The following is a 17,895-nucleotide window of genomic DNA, read 5'->3' as shown; positions in this document are numbered from 1 at the left end:
TCGGTCTGCCTTTTGAGGAAAGAGATCCCTTCTCCTTTCCTTTTTAAATTCAAATCATCTTGTTTTTCCTTCTTTTTCCTGCCAGGAGGCCCAACGCAAAGGAAACTAAGTTATTGAACTCTACTGCATAGACTATGCTAACCATAGACTATATTAACCAGCTCAGTCTCCTCTACTTGGAGACTTGCATTAACTGCTCTTCCTGGGTGTTGAGACCCTGCTTTTGTAAACAGCTCAGTAGTCCAAGTATCTGAGTCAGCAGCCGCACTGATCCCGGAAACATGTTCCCAGTGTTTGTAGGTGGAATTGCCCTGAACCCACAAAACCCACAAGGAGAAGGATTTGGAGTATCCATGGGATTCACTTCCTGCTTGGCCCCTTTCTACCATGCCCTTGCTGACATTCCATCCCTGAGCTGATTTCATTACGCGTAATTCAGAAATGGTGTCTCATCGTAAGGGACACTGGGCAGAATGTCCAAATTTCTGGAAAAAAACAGGAAGTGCTGTAAAATGAGCATGAACACTAAGAGATTAGCGCTTTGGAGGATGGTATATACACACCTGTACATGTGTATACGAAAACCCTGCATGCTTCTGTTTCTTCTAATATTTCCCTGAGTTTCTGTACGTGTTCTATGTAGTTTATTCTTTTACACATAAGAAAGGTGAGTCTTCTGGAGGTTAAATGTGTTCCCTAAGGTTACTTAGCTAGTAAAAGGCATTAGCTAAGTTATACATCATCCCCTTTGTTCCTTCAGATTGTCTGTTTCCTTATCCTATACACACATTTTCAACATCAGTCATCATATTTTTTAGATTTCTTTTTGCCATTAAATCCCAAGCAAAGCCAATCTCGTCTGAAAGAGAGTTTCTTCTGTTTGCTAAATAAGTCTGAATCTAAATCAGTCCCTTGGGAGCACAGCCAGAGCTAAGCAGGGTACATTAAGAATCTAGATTTATCACAAGAAGGCTTTATTCTCCCATTTCCCTTTACCTGTTAGTGTTTGGGGAGCCCTCGGGGTTTGGGTGGATCAGTCTAGATCCAGTGTGATCCATGGGTCTGAGCTGAAGTGAGACCTCCAGCTCTGTTCAGTGCTCTTACCAAGATCACGATGGTTTGTTTCCCTGGGAAGATCTGAATGCAGCCAGGACACTCCACGTCTAGGTATCTGTAAAAAGAAAATAAGGACAAGTTATTTTTCAACCTACATCTTTGGACTTGCACTCTTTGCTCTATTAAAAAAAAAAAAAATACTGCTTGGGGGCGATAAAGGACAGTGAGGTCTCTGAATGAAGACCAGCATTTAGACAGGATTTAGAAAGGAGGAAACAAAAGGGGGAGTGATAGAAGGTATGTGTTCCTGGCCCTTCCATCAGAGAACTTGCTTCTGGCAGATGCAGCTCTAGGTGAGAGATTTGGGGAGAATCACAATGGGCCTATTTATGATCAAGGCTCACACTGCCGAACAGCTTGGCTCTTAAACTCCTTGTATTTTTGGAAGACTCCAAGGGTTTTTCCTAATCCTGGGGCTAGAGGCTCAGTCTGAAACAGCCATTCCACTGAGATTCTGCTAAATGGATGCCTTTTGCATAAACTGTCACAAAGCCCCACTGGCGGGGTGGGGGTGGGGGGGCAATGCTATAATGATGCCTTTGTGAGCCTCCTCTGTACCTTCCCTCCAGAGAATCCCAACTGCCTCCTCGATCCAGGGCTGAGGTCCTCCGTTTGTGTCTACCAGAAGCAAGGTTATGGCTCATCCTACTATATATATTGAGAAGAGAAGGGAAGGCAAAAAGAAGGCAAACAGTTCTGCTTTGTAAAGTCAGAAGTCCGATGTGACTATAGAAAATCCCAGGGTCTTATGTGTTTCATCCATGGAATTTCTAGAACTGGGGTGAAGCCATGGACAGACATGCTTCTGTGACTGTACACACCCATACTGTAGAGTTAAATCAGATGAATGTTCAGATTAATACATCCCTAAGGCCTCACCCACACCACTGGGGAAACAGGGTTCTACTGGGTGACCCGACTTCTAAACACAACAGGAAGGACACAAAGAAGCTATAGAACTGAAATTTAAACTTCATAAGACTCATGTATTTCTGATTTCCATCCCTTTATGTGTGTGTGTGTATTTTTTTTTTTTTTCCTCCAGGAATACATTTACACTGAAAACAAAAGCAAGAGTCTAGGGGACTTCCATTTCATTTCCTCTTCTTAGTGACCTTGAGCAAGTCACTGCCTCTCTTCTAAACCAGGTTCTCATGCCTAGAGGCAGGCTAGGTCAATGCCAAAGTCTTTCCCACTCTGTATGTTCCTGAGGTACAGCTTTAGCATTGACTTTCTCCTTTGGAGTTCTGGATTCCAACGAATGTTGGATTTGGGGAGATGGAGTGGGGACAGGTATGCAGTAAGGCTGGTCCCCCAGAGAGCACCCTGGATGGAATACAGGCTCTCACACCAAAGCGGCATGCCTGGAGAATGGGCCAATAGGGCTAGGCAGAGGGGTGAAAAGCTGGTTGGAAATATGGTGTCTGTAATTCAGAATAGCCAAGTGGGGAAAATGAAGGGAGAGAGGATCAGGGACAGGGGGAGGGTGGGAGAACAGGGGACGATCTGCAAGGCAGACCGCTTTGATGGCCTCCGTCATACATGGGGAGGGAGCTATGAAGAGAGCCCAGCCACCAGGGTCGGGGAGCAGGGAGTGCAAAGGGTTAATTCAGGAAGGACAGTCATGTCTTTCTGAAGTTTTGAAGTTATCCGCAGAGTGAGTCAATGATTTAGAGTGGAACCACTTATTTTTAGTGTCTTGGAGACAGGATACATTCGAGGAGGACTTTGCATCTTTCCTCCTACATTTAGGCCATTTACTTCAGGAGGCATCCGAGGGAGATTCCAAGAGCCACGTGTGATCAGGGCGTGGCCGACAGGCCTGTGTTTGTGTTAAGGACCCTACCCACCTGCGTGCGCAATGACACTCACATAGGTTCACCTAAACTTTCCCCTTCCGGATACACGGGCGCATGTGTTTGTGTGCAGCCCAGGTGTGTGAAGACCCCAGGCCTTCTGGAACGAGGGGGGCAGTGATTGTAAAGATGGTGGTGGTGGCTGCTGGGCTGCTGCTGGGGGCATGCTCAAGGTGACTCCCAGCCTTGGCTGATGAGCGGCTCGGACACGCAGAGCAGAGGGGCAGAGGCAGTCACTAGGGTAGGAGGGTGACCAGGAGAATTCCCAGGGGGAGGAGAGGGCACACGTTAAGCTTTCTGTCTTTTTCTTAATGCACATGGAGATTCTTCTATATGGTTCTATGTGCAATCAAGAAAGGTTAAAATTGAATAAACTTAAAAAGAATGACACTGACCATAAATGGCAAGCTTTATGATTAAACTGTTTTGCCATTAATGTGCGTCGTGAAGCTTTTACAACTCTCCAGAAAGCTACTGTCCCTTCTCATGGACATTAACAGACTTCGACTTGGCCCACACAGATTAGCGATTGCGGAGAGAGCTTGAATACTTCCATTTGTTCCAGAAATATCACACCCCGTGAATCGGTGTTTTCTCACCTTTGCTGCATTGTGGTTTCTTTACCTGGAAAATATAGGTCACTTTGTCTCCTTGATACCTTGTCAGAGTCGCAGGAGCAGAGCCGTTTTGAACTTCTGGGAGCGAAGCGGGCTTCTGTGAGGTCTTTGCAACCCACCAGCTGCTCCTTTTCTGTGTGATTAGATGCAGAGAACTGAGGGGCCTTCTAGAGCTCAGAGTTCCTCTTTAACCCAGAGCAGTGCCATCCCTCTGCCTGCAGGGGAGTGGATGTCTCTCTGTGGAAAAGAGCAAGATAGCGCCCTGTTCAGGGAAGACAGGAGAGGAGAGGCGGCTGTGGGGAGGTGGAGTGGGGGACACCCCCCCTCCCCGAAGCACTCTGTGCGTGGGGGCATCTGTGCAACGGGGCCTGAGATCCTCCTTTAGCTTATCACACTTTCAGTCCCACTACTCCTGGCCCCCAGGGCAGGGTGGGGAGCCAGGGCTCAGGACTTAAAGAATTGGGGTTTGGGGATTTTTGGCAGGTCGCCCTGGCTGGAGGTGAGGCAGCTGTTCCTGCTTCCCACCCTTTCCCTCCCCTCCCCTCCCACCCTTTGTCCTCTCCCAAAGAGACAAGACTCCAAACTTCACACTGGTAGGGGCTCAGCCTCTGGACCTGTGGTCTTCAAACCTCAGTGCCCCTAAAAGGATTTTGAAAAATCACCTATGCATGCCCCTTGCACCTTTCAAGTTGCTATTATATAAAATCTCCAATGTAATTTCAAATAGTTGCAAATGATGTCATTTCCAGATATAGTAAATATTGGCATAAAAAAAATACATGACTCCTGAAATGTATCTAATGAACTTTAAATATCAGAGCAATTTGATACATCACAGTAACAAATACTTAAACAGTCAGTTTTACATGGTTCCTTCTTCTTCCTGAATTTATGTTTTCATTCTAGTCACCCTACCAAATTTTATCCTTATGTATTATATTTTTGCGCATGAAAGCCTTTTATTGGCCACTCTATCATAATTTAGTGTGACAAAAATATGTATGAAGATTGAAATTTAATTTTTAATGTATAATAACCATTAATTTCTAGATAGTAAGAGTTTTGGGATTGAGTTATCATTACAATTATTAGCAATACGCAGAAGCAGGCAGCAGATCAAAATAATGCATTTATATCACAACCTTGATGAATATGAATGATAAGAAGTATGACATTTTTGGAAATGCATCTCTTATATTTTTCTATTAGTCCATAATGAATATTATTTATTGCTAAATTACGGAAGGTTTGGATCAATTCTATTCCTGTTTTTTATTTCTATAACTATAAGAACTTAGAAACGTTATTTATGCTAAATAGATGGAAAGGAGAGAGTTTTGTTATCACAATGTGACTCAATTCTTTAAACTATTGTTTGGCTATTTGCCTAAAATCTCATGTTGGCCTTTTATCAAAATTTCTTTTTAATCTCCGCTTAGCTGATCATTCTTTTAGGTCTGTCCCCTTCAATTGTTTGAAAAGATTGGAAATGACTCGAAAAAGGATTTACTGTCCAGCCACTAGAGACGTTCGTTTGTAACACCTGTATCGGTATTTCATAGCATTTATTTGTTTGTGCTCTGTAGGTTTTCTCCCCTGAGATTTAGGATGAATGAGAGACCTGTGTTTCCTTTTGAGAGTGGCAGGTGTGTGTGTGTGCCTCTGTGTGTGTGTGTGTGTGTGCACGCGCGTGCACATGCGTGCACAGTTGGGAAAGGGGATTGCTGGACCACAGTGAGTGCTCAGCCAATGTTAGGAAAAAAAAAAAATCCACATGGGAGTTCAGGATCAGTGAAATACTTCAACACTTTCCTTGCCTGGGTGCCTACTGGAAAAACTTCTTGTGTCTCCAAAGTTATGTGGCTCCCGGACTGGAACCACTTTAGTGGGAGCTGCTGTCTGTCTCTGCCTGTTACACTGAACAGGAATTCTAGGCTTTTATTCTTTATGGGGTGAAGAGTCCCCCGAGATATATGTAAAAAGTGCACCTTACCTATTGGCAGTGGAAGGGTGGAAACACCTGAGTCCTGTCCGTGGGGGTCTGGCTAGACAAACTGCGTCATGGTCTTGCTTGGTGGGGTCCTGGATAGCTGTGAAAGGAACAAGAATCCCAGTGAATAAAAGTAAAGTACACGACAGGTATGGTATGTTACTTCTTATTTAAGAGAATGAAGAAAATGAATATAATCTGTATTTTTTTACGTTAAAAAAAATAGAAGAATAAACTAAAATCAAATCCCTAAAAATGGTTACCTATAGGGGAAGAGGAGATCAAGGTGGGGAGAATGGACAGAGGTAGTATCAGACTTGGATTTCGTGTCCTCTGTTTGTTGGTTTTAGCTTTGAAACCGTGGGACAGTTTTCACATCATTATAAACATTTAAATTTGTAGAATTAAACCAGTCCTTCAAAATAAAAAGCAAAATGAAACACGTAAGCCTGTGTATTATGTATTTTAAGTGTATTTTAGAAACATATATTAGGATAAAGCAAGTATGTAATATTACTAATGTAGGAATCAAGATTTTCCACGTAAGAAAACATACAGATATAAAATCAAAGAGGTTAAGTAAAATCTCTGTAATCCTGATTTTGAGTTGGAAAAAATCAATATGAACTCATGATGTATTTTCCCTTAAAAGTTCTTCCTAGCTACTTCCATCAGAAACACCTAGAAATAATGACCAACCCAAGAGCAAGGAACACTCCTGGCCCCACAGTGTAGCCTCTATAAATATTCCATTGTCTGCCCAGAGGACCCAGGGCTCCTTGGAGAAATGGCTTCTTCTAGGGCTAGGGCAACAAAGGTACAAGATGAGCCTACGATATTTTTTCATGTCAGAAGCAAGGATGCTATCAAAGACTACTGGGGATACGTGAGAGGCACCAAATTTAAGAGGCTGCCACTGGCCAAAGATGTAACTGTTAAGCATTAGCTAGAGGAATTACAGTAAGTTGAAACACTTCAATGTGTTAAAAGACATACCTGCCCCCCTGCAACACACAAATATGAACATACAGAGTCAGCAATGTTTCTCAGAACCAAACCAGACCTAGCCTCTTACTGGTCACCTTTGGAGGATGCTAGGGAATGAACTCGTTATTCTGAGCACTGATAAATGAAGGAAGAGAGCCAAGCATTTCTTATATGAAGTGTTATCTGTATAATCAAATAGTTAACGAGGGAATTTTTTTTTTTACCTGTAGAAGATTTCCAGCAAATATACGCAGAGGAGGTTGCTGGAATTAGCACCTTCTGTAGCCGCTAATGAAATAGTGGGTCTGGGCAGTGCCTGCTGGTACCTTGGGTGAAAGAGGGCATCATAGTAGATGACCAGGCTGAGAGCATGGGGGCTCCATGATAGTCCGGGGGGTGGATGGTGGTGTCCAAGGTACTGTACGCCAAAGATCTCCAAGTACTTATTTTCTTCCCAGAATCTCATCTTAGAATCTTTGCCTTATTCCTGTATGTTTCCTGTTTCAGAGCTTAGCTTTCAGGTCTTTAACTCAAGAGTTTGGATCATCAGGCTAGTATTTCTCAGGCAGTCCATAATCAACTTATCTTATTTCCATCTGTGAAATGGGGATACTAGGGAAATCAGTCGTGTATCATGGGAAGAAATGAGGGATGTGTGGCTGGTACTCAGTGTGCCTACATTGGCATTATTCTTATGAAGATGATTATGTCAGCCCATCGCCTGTCTGGTTAGGTTTTACCATGGGACCGTTTGTCCATATTTTTTGCTAGTGAAGGATTTAACCACTACCTTTCCCAGACTAACTCTCTCCGATGCAGGAGAAGGTTGTAGATTTTTTTCCTGGAGGAAAATCAGTGTAGGCTAGGTGGGTCTTTATGGGGAATATGGAAGCCAGGAAATTAAGTTTATTATGCTGCCCATGAGCATATAAGGACACAGAGTGAACAGTCCTTGCATTTTATGGATATACTGTTGCATTTAACGACACTCAGTGGCATTCTGTACACCTCATCTTTCTTTAAGTGGGGGCATTGCTTGATTCCTATGTTGAAGATGAGAAAACTGAAACTCAAAGAGGTTGAATGCTTGTCTAAGTTCATGTCACAGCCCAGCACCTCTGACTCCCGATTTATTGCTCTTTTTGTTTGATTACTGGCCTCTTGAAATATTTTAGTCCACTTCCAGAGGAATGCCTGATAAATTTCACCCACATTGGTGGTGAACATCTTGATAAAATTTTTCTTAGTGGGGTCCCTGCAGCCACTTAATGCCTTTCTAATACTTTTATTCCCAAACACTTACGCTTATCAAGGTTTACACCAGCACACTTGAATTACTCTCTCTCTCTCTCTCTCTCTGTAAATTTGGAGATTTCAGTCTGGAACACCTCTTCTGAATTTATTAAAAAAAAAATCATCAAATGAGGCAAATACCAGCATCAGTTTGGAGGAATCTATGACTTAAAATTTTTCATCAGAAGGAATGTTTCTATATTTTATTTTATTTTTCACCAAGAAACCAGATCAAATAAGCTATTCTACAAAATTCTATCACAAAGTTACTTTTTCTTTACACACATCATCTTTGGAGACAGAACATACATAAATTGGGTCCACTGGTTTTCCTTTACTCAGATGTTTGCTTTTTCCTTTTATAGTTTTTAAACATTTTAAACGTGACATATGATCATGATAAAATTACAAACAGCATAGAAGGACATATAGAAAAGAAATGGGCTTCTCTCTTTGGTCAGTGCTCACTCCACTCTCACTTCCTTCTCGGGAGGAAACATTAGTTTAATAACTCTATTTCTGGATCTTTTTCTATGCATTTATAGACTTTTTCTATGCATTTATTCCCTTTTAATGTACTTGCTTATGTAGACACATTTTTACATGAATTAGAATGCTAATATATATATATATTTAATGTCTTACGTTTTCATTTAAGGTATTCTAGACCTATTTACATATCACTACACATACTCCACTATTTTCCTTTTAACCACTACAAATGTGTGTTTAATGACACATCAAATGTGTCCTTAATGTGTTTAATGAAATAATTTATTTAATGAAATAAACATCTCCTTCCACCAATTATTTTTGCTTATAGGAGCAAATGTTTTCTAAGACTCCTAGAAGTAAAATTACTGAGTTAAAAGGCACTCAACATCTTCAGTGTGGACAGCCGTTGCAAAGCCACAGAGACACTTCAGGATAACTCTGTCTTCGTACCTTTTCAAGCACTAGACAGTATCAAGTTTTTTCATATGACATTCAAAAATGTGTCTCTTTGTTGCTTTAACTGGCATCTCTCCGTATGTTTGTGCTCATTCGTAGCCCTTTTGTGGATCATCTGCTCTACCCTTTACGCACTTTTTCTTTTTGGTCGGGTTGCTTTTTTAAAACTAATTTAAAGGAAAACTTTATGATATATGGATTTTAATTCTTGGTTACATATATTGCAAATATTTCCTCTGTCATTTGTCTTTTAACTGTACTTATTTTGTATTTTGCCATGCAACAAGTGTTTGGTTTTTGCAAGTTGTATCGCTAAAATACTATCCTTTATGGCTTCTTGAACGTGAGTCTTATTTAGGAAGACCTCCTTCTCCTGAGTTATAGAGATACTATTCTAAGTTTTCTTCTAATATTATTATTGTTTTGTTTTTATGTTTAGCTCTTTAATCCATCTGGAAATGATTTTTGTATATGGTGTGAGGTAGGTATCTAAGTGTACTTTTCAAATGAATAGTTCATTGTCCCAACACTTTGATTACTAACCCATCATTTCATATATTAAATTCTGATATTATACATGGGTCTGCCTCTGGACTCTATTTTGTTCCATTGATCAGTAAAATTTGTCTATATCTATGCCAGTAACACAGTGTGCTCATTCCTGTAGTTTTATGATATGTTTTGCAATCTGATAGAGTAAATCTCCCCTGTGGTTCTATTTCAAATAGATCTTCATTTTTATCAAGTATTTATTCCTCCAGACAAACTTTGGTACCATCCTGTCAATTTCCATACATCATTCCATTGGGGTTTTCATTTAGCTTGTGTTGAATTTGCAGACTAATTTGAGGGAGGAATGAGAGATTTAGGATACTGAGTCTTCCTATTCAAGGAAATGACATATTTTTCCATATATTAAAATCTTTTATGTTTTTCAATACTTTTCTTTAACTAGACCTTGTTTGTTTTCGGCTAAGGTTTATGCCTAGGAATTATAATTTTTTGTTGCTATTATACGATCTTATTTTGCATTGAATTTGTTATGACTGGTGTATGAGGATAGTCTGATTTTTGTAGGTTCATTTTATATCTGGGTGGCTTAATCGTGTAATGATTCTAATTGCTTTTTAGTTAATACTTTGAATAAGTCTTAATCATATGTATGCAGCGGTTTTTGACTCTTCCTTTTCAGTTTTCTACCTTGTTTTTATTTTTGCTTTATTGCATTGGCTAGGACCATATCAACAGTATTGTGTAAAATCAGTGAAAGAATATACTTTTCTGTGCTTCTAAAGTTTTATTAGCACATTTAATTGTCAGTGTGTTAAATAAAGGAAGTTACCTTTGCTAATGAATTCAGGCATTTAGTCAGGAAAATGTGTTGGAAATTTTTGGCATCTTTTGAAAGGATGGATTTTCTTCTTTTATCTCTTAATTTAGTGAATTAAACACTAGATTTCTTAGGGCTGAGGCATTCTTGCATTTCTGTTATAAATCTTGTTGAGTTATGATATGGAGTTCTTGTAATACCTTGCTGGTTCAGTATATAATATTTTATTCATATTTGGAGGCTATATTCATAACATAATTTTACACATGTATAGATAAAATATCTATGGCTGTTTTCATGTATTTAAGGCTATATGCTATGTTTGACTGATCTTATCATCAGAAATATTCAAATCACAGAAAGTCAATTCAGAAAGTTTCTAACTTTTTTATTTTTTATTTTTTGCTTTGGAAAAGTATAAATAGGATAAAAAATTTTAGCAGAACTTGCCCAAAAAATCATTTGGATCTTGTACTTTTTTAATGCATAGAATTTTTACTATAATTGTAATTGTTTTTCATGTTTGAATTTTCTACTTCTCTCTTTTTTCATTAATTTTTTCTAGTAAATCAATTATGACACCTTTATTTCCAAATTTTTTGTTGTATTTTTAACATTTTACATTTGTCTCCTCTATGTCTTTTACTGACCTTGCCAAAGGGTTATATTACTTTTAAAGAACTACCAATTAATTGTGTACACATAGTCTCCTTTTAAAATTTTTTCCCTTTCAGCTGGATGTTTTGCTTTGCTTTCTTTTATACTAATTCTTCATTTTATCTTTGTTATTTATTTCTTCTTTCTTTCTATTATCATATAGGTCTTTACTACCTTTGTTGTTGAATCACATTTTAATTTATTAACTATTTTAAAAATAAGTGCTTACAGGTTATAATTTAAAAATTAACTATATTTCATAGGCTTCAATGAATACCAATTTAATTATCATAATAAATAGTTTTATATTTAATTTTCAATTATTCCTTTATCAAATAGTTTTTTAATTGCTCAAAGAGAAAGTTTAAAAAAATATTCTTTTGTTGTGAACTTCTATTTGGCACAAAAAATGTTTCCCATTTTTATTTTATGTTTACTGTGGTCTTCCTCTTGGTATTTCAGCTTTCCTTGAAGGTATAATATGTGATTGGTTTTATAAATTGTTTCAGATAATGGAAAATAATTTTCAACTCTTCAGGGAGGCTGAAAGATACAGAATCACAATGCTCATAGCTATCAATTAAAACCGATTATCTGTATTTTTAAAATGTCTCTTCAATTATCTTGTCTTCTTGATCTGTCCATTTGTGAAAGAAGTGTTTTGATTTTCCACTTATAATGGTAGTTTTGTCAGTTTCCTTTGGTTTATAGCCTATTTTTACTCTTTGCATTTTTGTTGCCATGTTATTGGAGCCTGATAATTCATAATTACTGTAATGCTGGATTTTGCCATCTTGAAATATGATGTAAATTACGTTTTCTCCTTTTAATTCTTGGCATTCTAAATTTTTTTCCACATGTTAATAGGCGGCATTTTATATATTCAATATTATACATTTAAATCATATATTGTGTATATCAAATATACGTGTTTAATATCTGTTCATTTTTTCCTTTTTATTGTCTTTTTGCATCCTTTCATTCTTAATATTTTCTGCTCTTTTCTTCTGTGCATGTCTTTTCTAAATAACACACATCTTTATTTTTTTAACATAAATTTTCTCTTATTTAAGAGACAATATAACCCATTTGGATATAGTGTCTGTATTACATACAAATGATTACAAAGATATTATTATTATCTTTGTATAAAATATATAAATGATAGGCAAAGATATTATTTAAGCTTCTTTTTCATAGTGTGCCTTCAACATCATTAGCCAGTCCCTCTTTTTTGTCTTTTTTTTTGTATTGGTTAGAGATTTTTGGTCCTCTTTTCTAAAAACTGGTTTGGAAGCTATATGTACTATTTCTGTTCTTTTAGGAGGCACTTGAAACTTTTAGCAAGCAAATTTAAAAATTGAAACTCTTGTAATCAACAATTGATGACTGTCTGTAAACTCGCTTTCCCTCCCTAAAAGGCAAAGCCTTCGTCAGGCTTCTAAAGATTCCTCTTCCTGTTCTTCTATGTACTGATGGCTGAAATTACCTGAAGGTTTCATTCCAGAGCAGTAGAGTTAACAGTAACAGTCGTAGTACTCTTAGCATTATTGGGATTATTATTTACTTTACGTCTCTATTTTACAGGAAGACTTTATTAGTGATTGTATTACATTTTACTACCAAATTAGCGAACACTACTTAGATTTAAATTGCGTTTTTGTGACTTATATGCTCTACATTATTTGTTATGTTCCCAGTTATTGTCTATTTTAGATTTTTTTTTTTTTCTGTTTTTCTGGAGCAATCCTCAATTTCTGCTCCTTTGTTTTCTGAAGAACTAGAAGTGCTAAGCTTTCTGAGTCTTTGCCTGTCTGAAAGAAACCCCTTCCTTTGTCTTTGGCACATGACACAGAGCTGTCTTGATTTTAAAATCCCAGGTTGAAGACAGCTTCTGCAAATCCTTATCATCATTTATCTCCTAAAATATTTTAAGTGGATAAAGCAAATGTCATTTTCCTTCTTAGAAATAAGATTGGCCATTTTCCAATAAGTCATTCTTTCTTAGGTATTCATTATCCTTGTCCCTCCAACGGACCCGCCATAGAGAACTTATAATTAATAGTTCATCAGGAAATTTATAGAGAGCTCTTTTTATCAATGGCAAGCACTTTTCTGACAACAAATTCTATGGGCGAGCCAAAAGTTCCCATTTCTGATATTCTGTTTACTAACGATGCAGTGAGTTCCTGAGTTTTAAAACATGCTGTGAATTTTCTTCCACTTATGCTAATACCTCTAGCCTGCTGGGGGCCCTGAGGATTTCCCTAATGTTTCCTCAGGAAAGGGTATCCTGAATGTCAGTCACTTCCTCTTGTCCTTGACTGTCAGATCTGTAGACCCCCAGACAGATCTCCTTAGGCCATTACATTTTTAAAAAAATTTTTAAAAGAATTAATTTATTTATTTGACAGAGAGATCACAAGCAGGCAGAGAGGCAGGCAGAGAGAGAGGAGGAAGCAGGCTCCCCGCTGAGCAGAGAGCCCAATTCGGGACTCCATCCCAGGACCCTGAGATCATGACCTGAGCTGAAGGCAGAGGCTTAGCCCGCTGAGCCCCCAGGTGCCCCAACCTTACGCCATTTTAAAAGAGACCTTTCTCACAGGCCTTTTTCACTGATTTCCTATGAGCATGTGGTCTTCCATACATTTGGAACTTCCCTGTCCCCTTCACTTGAAACACTGAGACATAAGGTACAGTGAGAAATTCAGGATCGTCAGATAGAAGGTCAGGTCACAGTTCTACAGATTGGATGCCCTTGGATAATTCTGTGCTTTAATCACCCTGGCCAAGGAGTTCAACCCGATGTCTGCAAATACTCAGGTACTCAATGACCTCCCTCAGGGATTCTGCTGACCTCCCTGTGGGCCTCTTTTCGAGGTTAGGTTCCCTATAGTACCAGATTCTAAAACCTCTCCCACCCCAAATCATCTTGCAATCTTTCTCTAAGCTCCATGCCAAGGAACCTACCTTCCTTAGGGAGTATCTCTAATTGCTACTCTAGCTAACCCCCAGTATTGTAGACCTTGGCTGTCAGTACCTTCACGGAGCCTCTGACCCCCGTTACATCAAGTTCAGGTCATGGCTATCTTAGACTAAGAGGCATCGAGGGCACGTCTACTTACGAACAGTGCAGACAGGCAATGACTGATTCTGGCTAACGGGTCACTCTGCGTGTGCCTCTGTCTTGACCCCTTCTAGGTGGGAGGACACACCATGCTTCCCATCCGCTGGATGCCCCCTGAAAGCATCATGTACCGGAAGTTCACTACGGAGAGTGATGTGTGGAGCTTCGGGGTGATCCTTTGGGAGATCTTCACCTATGGAAAGCAGCCATGGTTCCAGCTCTCGAACACAGAGGTACAGAATGGGCGTAGCTGGGATCCTCCGTCTGAGGGAAGGCAGATAGGAGTGATCTCAGGATTTAGACACAGCCTGCAGAACATGAGGTGGTGTTTGGACCTCGTGGGCAAATGTAGCCATAAGCAAGAGGGGAGAGCTTCTTAGGACGAAAAACATCAGAGTTGTAGGAAGTGTGGTGTAATTGTCAAGAAAGCATGAAATCAGACGTCTAAATTGAGATGTGAGTCACGGTCCTGTTTGTCCTGCAACACTCAAAAATCACAAATGTCTCCCTAAGACAGAAAACAAAAACAAAGAACAACTCTGAGTTTTTCAATTGTGCCATCTATGGAAACACCCAAAGAATCTGGATTCCCAAAGGTTTGAGGCCTGCCAGGCCTGGATTGGGCAGACAGGGGTGGATGAGGAAGGCAAATTTTCCCGTTATTGATATGTGTGGGCTTCCAGGAATAAAGGGTCTCATCATGGTAAACATCATAATAATAAGCACATTATGTGCTTTTATAATTTTGATTTATAATAATAATAATAATATCAGTAATCAAATTTTCACAATAGCTAACATTTAGTGCCACGTACTGTTCTAAGCACTTTGGCTGTATTAACTCAGCACTTTCCACACAAATACCTGTTGAGATTCAGGGCAAAGGCAAGGAAACAGCTAGGGAGACTGGAGAGGACTGGCCAGAGACTCAGATGGGAGCTTCTGTGGCACGGAGAAGGCATGGGCCATGGTCACAGGACTCCTGCCTCCAAAGCCAGTCAGGATGGTTCTCATTTATGTCCGGACCAGACTCGTGTTGCCCTGGAGAATTCAGTATAGTTAATAGACAGTAATAGGCTCAGATTCTCAACCAAGCAGACCTCTAAGAGATTGCAATTATTTTTATGGTCTTCTGTTTTCTATGAAAACATGAACACAAGGGCCTTTTAATATTGCAATCTTATCTGAATACTCAAGAAAGTGTCTTTGTTTTTGAGGGATGTATTCCTCTTTGCTTTCCTAACTGGTGAGTTTCAGAGACTGAAAAGAAGATATTTCTTTAAAATCTGTAGTATCCGGTCCATCACAAGCTGAATGAGTCTTAACCACATTTCCCAAAATGGGACAAAACATTTTAACGACCTTAAAAAAAAAAAAAAAAAGAAGAGTATGTATCAGAGCCCACTTGTTGCCGTGTTTCGAAAGAATTTCTCGAAAGAATTGTTGCTGTTTTCCTGGGGTGTGGGATTGGTAGTAAACACACACATACACACACACACAAGCACACAAGCACACATGTACCTGAGTACATGCACACATACACACTCCTGCACAAACATGCGTGCACACAAGTACACACAGCCTCCACGTGGTTTGGTGGCCCCATTAAAGATGGTACTATTGATCCGTAAGAGATCTGCCCTGGAGATCCAAGCCGGCTCATAGCAGCCAACAAGGTGTTTCAGATCATTTCTAGCACAGTTTGGTGAGGCTTTGGCCTGGACGTGGGCTTTCTGACCCCAGCCACCTGTCTGTCCCACTCTGAGGCCAGGAGCAGCCAAGTACTGTGAGCTCCTGATCCTGGGTTTCCTTATGGAGGTTGACAAGCCAGAGAGCCCCCCACCAGAGGAGGCGCTAGTGAGTACTTTCGATCGTAGCATTAGCAGCTGCTGCAGTCTGAACTGGGTCCCTTTTCCCGGAGGTGAAGGTAATGGAGGGTGGAAACAGGGCTCTAATAGGAATGGAGAATCTGAGTGGCTAGAGACCGATCAGGCTGGCATGAAAACGAGCCTCATGGGCCAGCACTGACCCCAGGGTGAATAGGACCAGGAAAGTGCTGACACTTGGGGGCTTGACAGCCTGTCCTGGGGTCAGGGTGACATGACAATGCCCCAGATGGGTCGCTATTGGGGGCAGCATGGGGAGATAAAGGAGACAAAAGACACTTCCCTTGCCCAACTAAACACAGACGGATAGGGGCAAGGACACCGGAGGACCTTGACTTGACACGAGTCCTCACGTTTTATCATTCCAACCCATCTCCAATGAGGACGCTGGAGTTTGGAGTAAGTTGCTCAAGGTTTCACAGTGATCGGGTTAGGGAGACATGAAAAACCTATCCCCGATGAGGAAGATGAAAACTTGAAAAGTCACGAGTTCAATGTCAGCAAAGAAGTGCCTTTGAGAACCTGGAAATGAAGTGTGGGTTACGGGCCGGGTCCTTCCGCTGGGATTGGTCCCGCCATATGTTGTTTCCTTCTTACTCCTCCTTAGGGCCTCCCCTGTGGAACGTCAGGCCACGCTTCATGCTCTTGGCCGGATTTGGGCCTTACATTTACGCAGGAGGTAGTCGAGGCACACACTGACTCCCCATCTTTCAGACGAGCATGCTGAGGCCCTGTCAGTTTCACTGACCTGTGCTGACCACTGAACTGGACGGTGGTGAATCGAGCAGTAGTTCTGATGGGAAGGACTTTAACAGAAGCCAAATACGGGGGTTAGTGCAAAGAGCAGGGGACGCAGGGCCTCGCCGAGAAAGGGAACTGCATGGTGGCCTCGAGGGAAGCCTGATGCTATGCACAGAGGCTGAGAGTGGGAAGGGAGCCAGCCAGGGGGTGGGAGCTAAGGGGAGGAAGGCAAGGAGGGGCTGGGTGGTGCAGAGTGCCTTCAAGGGGGCCTCACAGTCACCCAGGCTCATGAGAGGGGAGGGACAGTTCAGGTGCCAGTCCCCACTGGCGTGTGGCACCCAGATGAGATTCAGGACTAGAGAGGAGTCAAGTACAGGGTAGAGTGCATGGGGGAGTCTGTGAAGGCCTGGCCCAAGAGGTGGGGCATGAAGGGCAATGGTGAGCGCGGCCAGCCAGCAGCCTGCCCAGGGCGGATGGCAGACTCGGTGCTGTCTGCAGTCAGCCTTCCACTGTGCAGGTGGGCACTCCGGGTCTGCACTGAAACTCCTTCATGCAGTCCCCACCTGCTGCTGCGTGGAAGCCCCAGGGTCCAGGAGAGCTTTGGATGTTAATGTCCTGCCTGTCCTTATTTTTTTCAGGTCATCGAGTGCATCACCCAAGGTCGTGTGCTGGAGCGGCCCCGGGTCTGCCCCAAAGAGGTGTATGACGTCATGCTGGGGTGCTGGCAGAGGGAGCCCCAGCAGCGGCTGAACATCAAGGAGATCTACAAAGTCCTCCATGCTTTGGGGAAGGCCGCCCCCATCTACCTGGACATCCTTGGCTAGCGGCAGCTGGTGGTCACGGATGCGTACTCTGTGGCCTCCCTCTCCTGGCCTCACATCGCCCCTCGTCCGCCTCACACTCCTTTCTTCCATCCTGACCGAAGCGAACATCTTCATATAAACTCAAGTGCCTGCTACACATACAACACTGAAAAAAAAAAAAAAGTGAAAGAAAAATCTGTAAGGCAGTTTGGCGAATATATATATACATATATATATATATATATTTATATATCTATCTATCTATCTATATCCACAGAGAGATACCTTCTCTTATACAGAGATAAACTGCTGATACAGAAACCATAAGACTGTAACAACAACTCAGAAAAATCTTACGAACACGAATGGAAGTCCCCTTTGATGGAAGCTGGGGCCCTTGGTTCTGTGGCTCCAACTGTTTGGGGCCGGAGGCCCCGATGACGCAGAGATGGCCTTTGCTGCGCTGGGACCAGAGGAGCGGGGATGGATCACCGCTGTGCAGGTGATGACCCACGCAGGTGGTCTACCCCGCCCCCGCCCC

General features: G+C 41.3%; 1 protein-coding gene across 4 annotated transcripts in view; it reads left to right on the top strand.

Annotated features, from left to right (window-relative positions):
* NTRK3 (neurotrophic receptor tyrosine kinase 3) overlaps positions 1 to 17,537 on the top strand; it is a 367,285-nt gene extending 349,748 nt beyond the window's left edge. For 3 of the 4 annotated variants that reach the window (XM_032836989.1, XM_032836991.1, XM_032836988.1), the window contains 2 exons: positions 13,999 to 14,157; positions 17,190 to 17,537. In XM_032836989.1, the coding sequence (XP_032692880.1) occupies positions 13,999 to 14,157; positions 17,190 to 17,375 (345 nt within the window). In that variant the 3' untranslated portion in view covers positions 17,376 to 17,537. Of the gene's footprint in view, positions 1 to 9,249; positions 9,292 to 13,998; positions 14,158 to 17,189 lie in introns of all 4 variants that reach the window. The other variant, XM_032836990.1, reaches the window with a different exon arrangement.
* The last annotated feature ends 358 nt before the right edge of the window (positions 17,538 to 17,895 follow it).

The sequence above is a fragment of the Lontra canadensis genome, unplaced genomic scaffold (assembly GCF_010015895.1).
Source record: "Lontra canadensis isolate GAN:19392208 unplaced genomic scaffold, GSC_riverotter_1.0 scaffold94, whole genome shotgun sequence".
Lineage (NCBI taxonomy): Eukaryota > Metazoa > Chordata > Mammalia > Carnivora > Mustelidae > Lontra > Lontra canadensis.
This window is presented reverse-complemented; position numbering and strand designations above follow the sequence as displayed.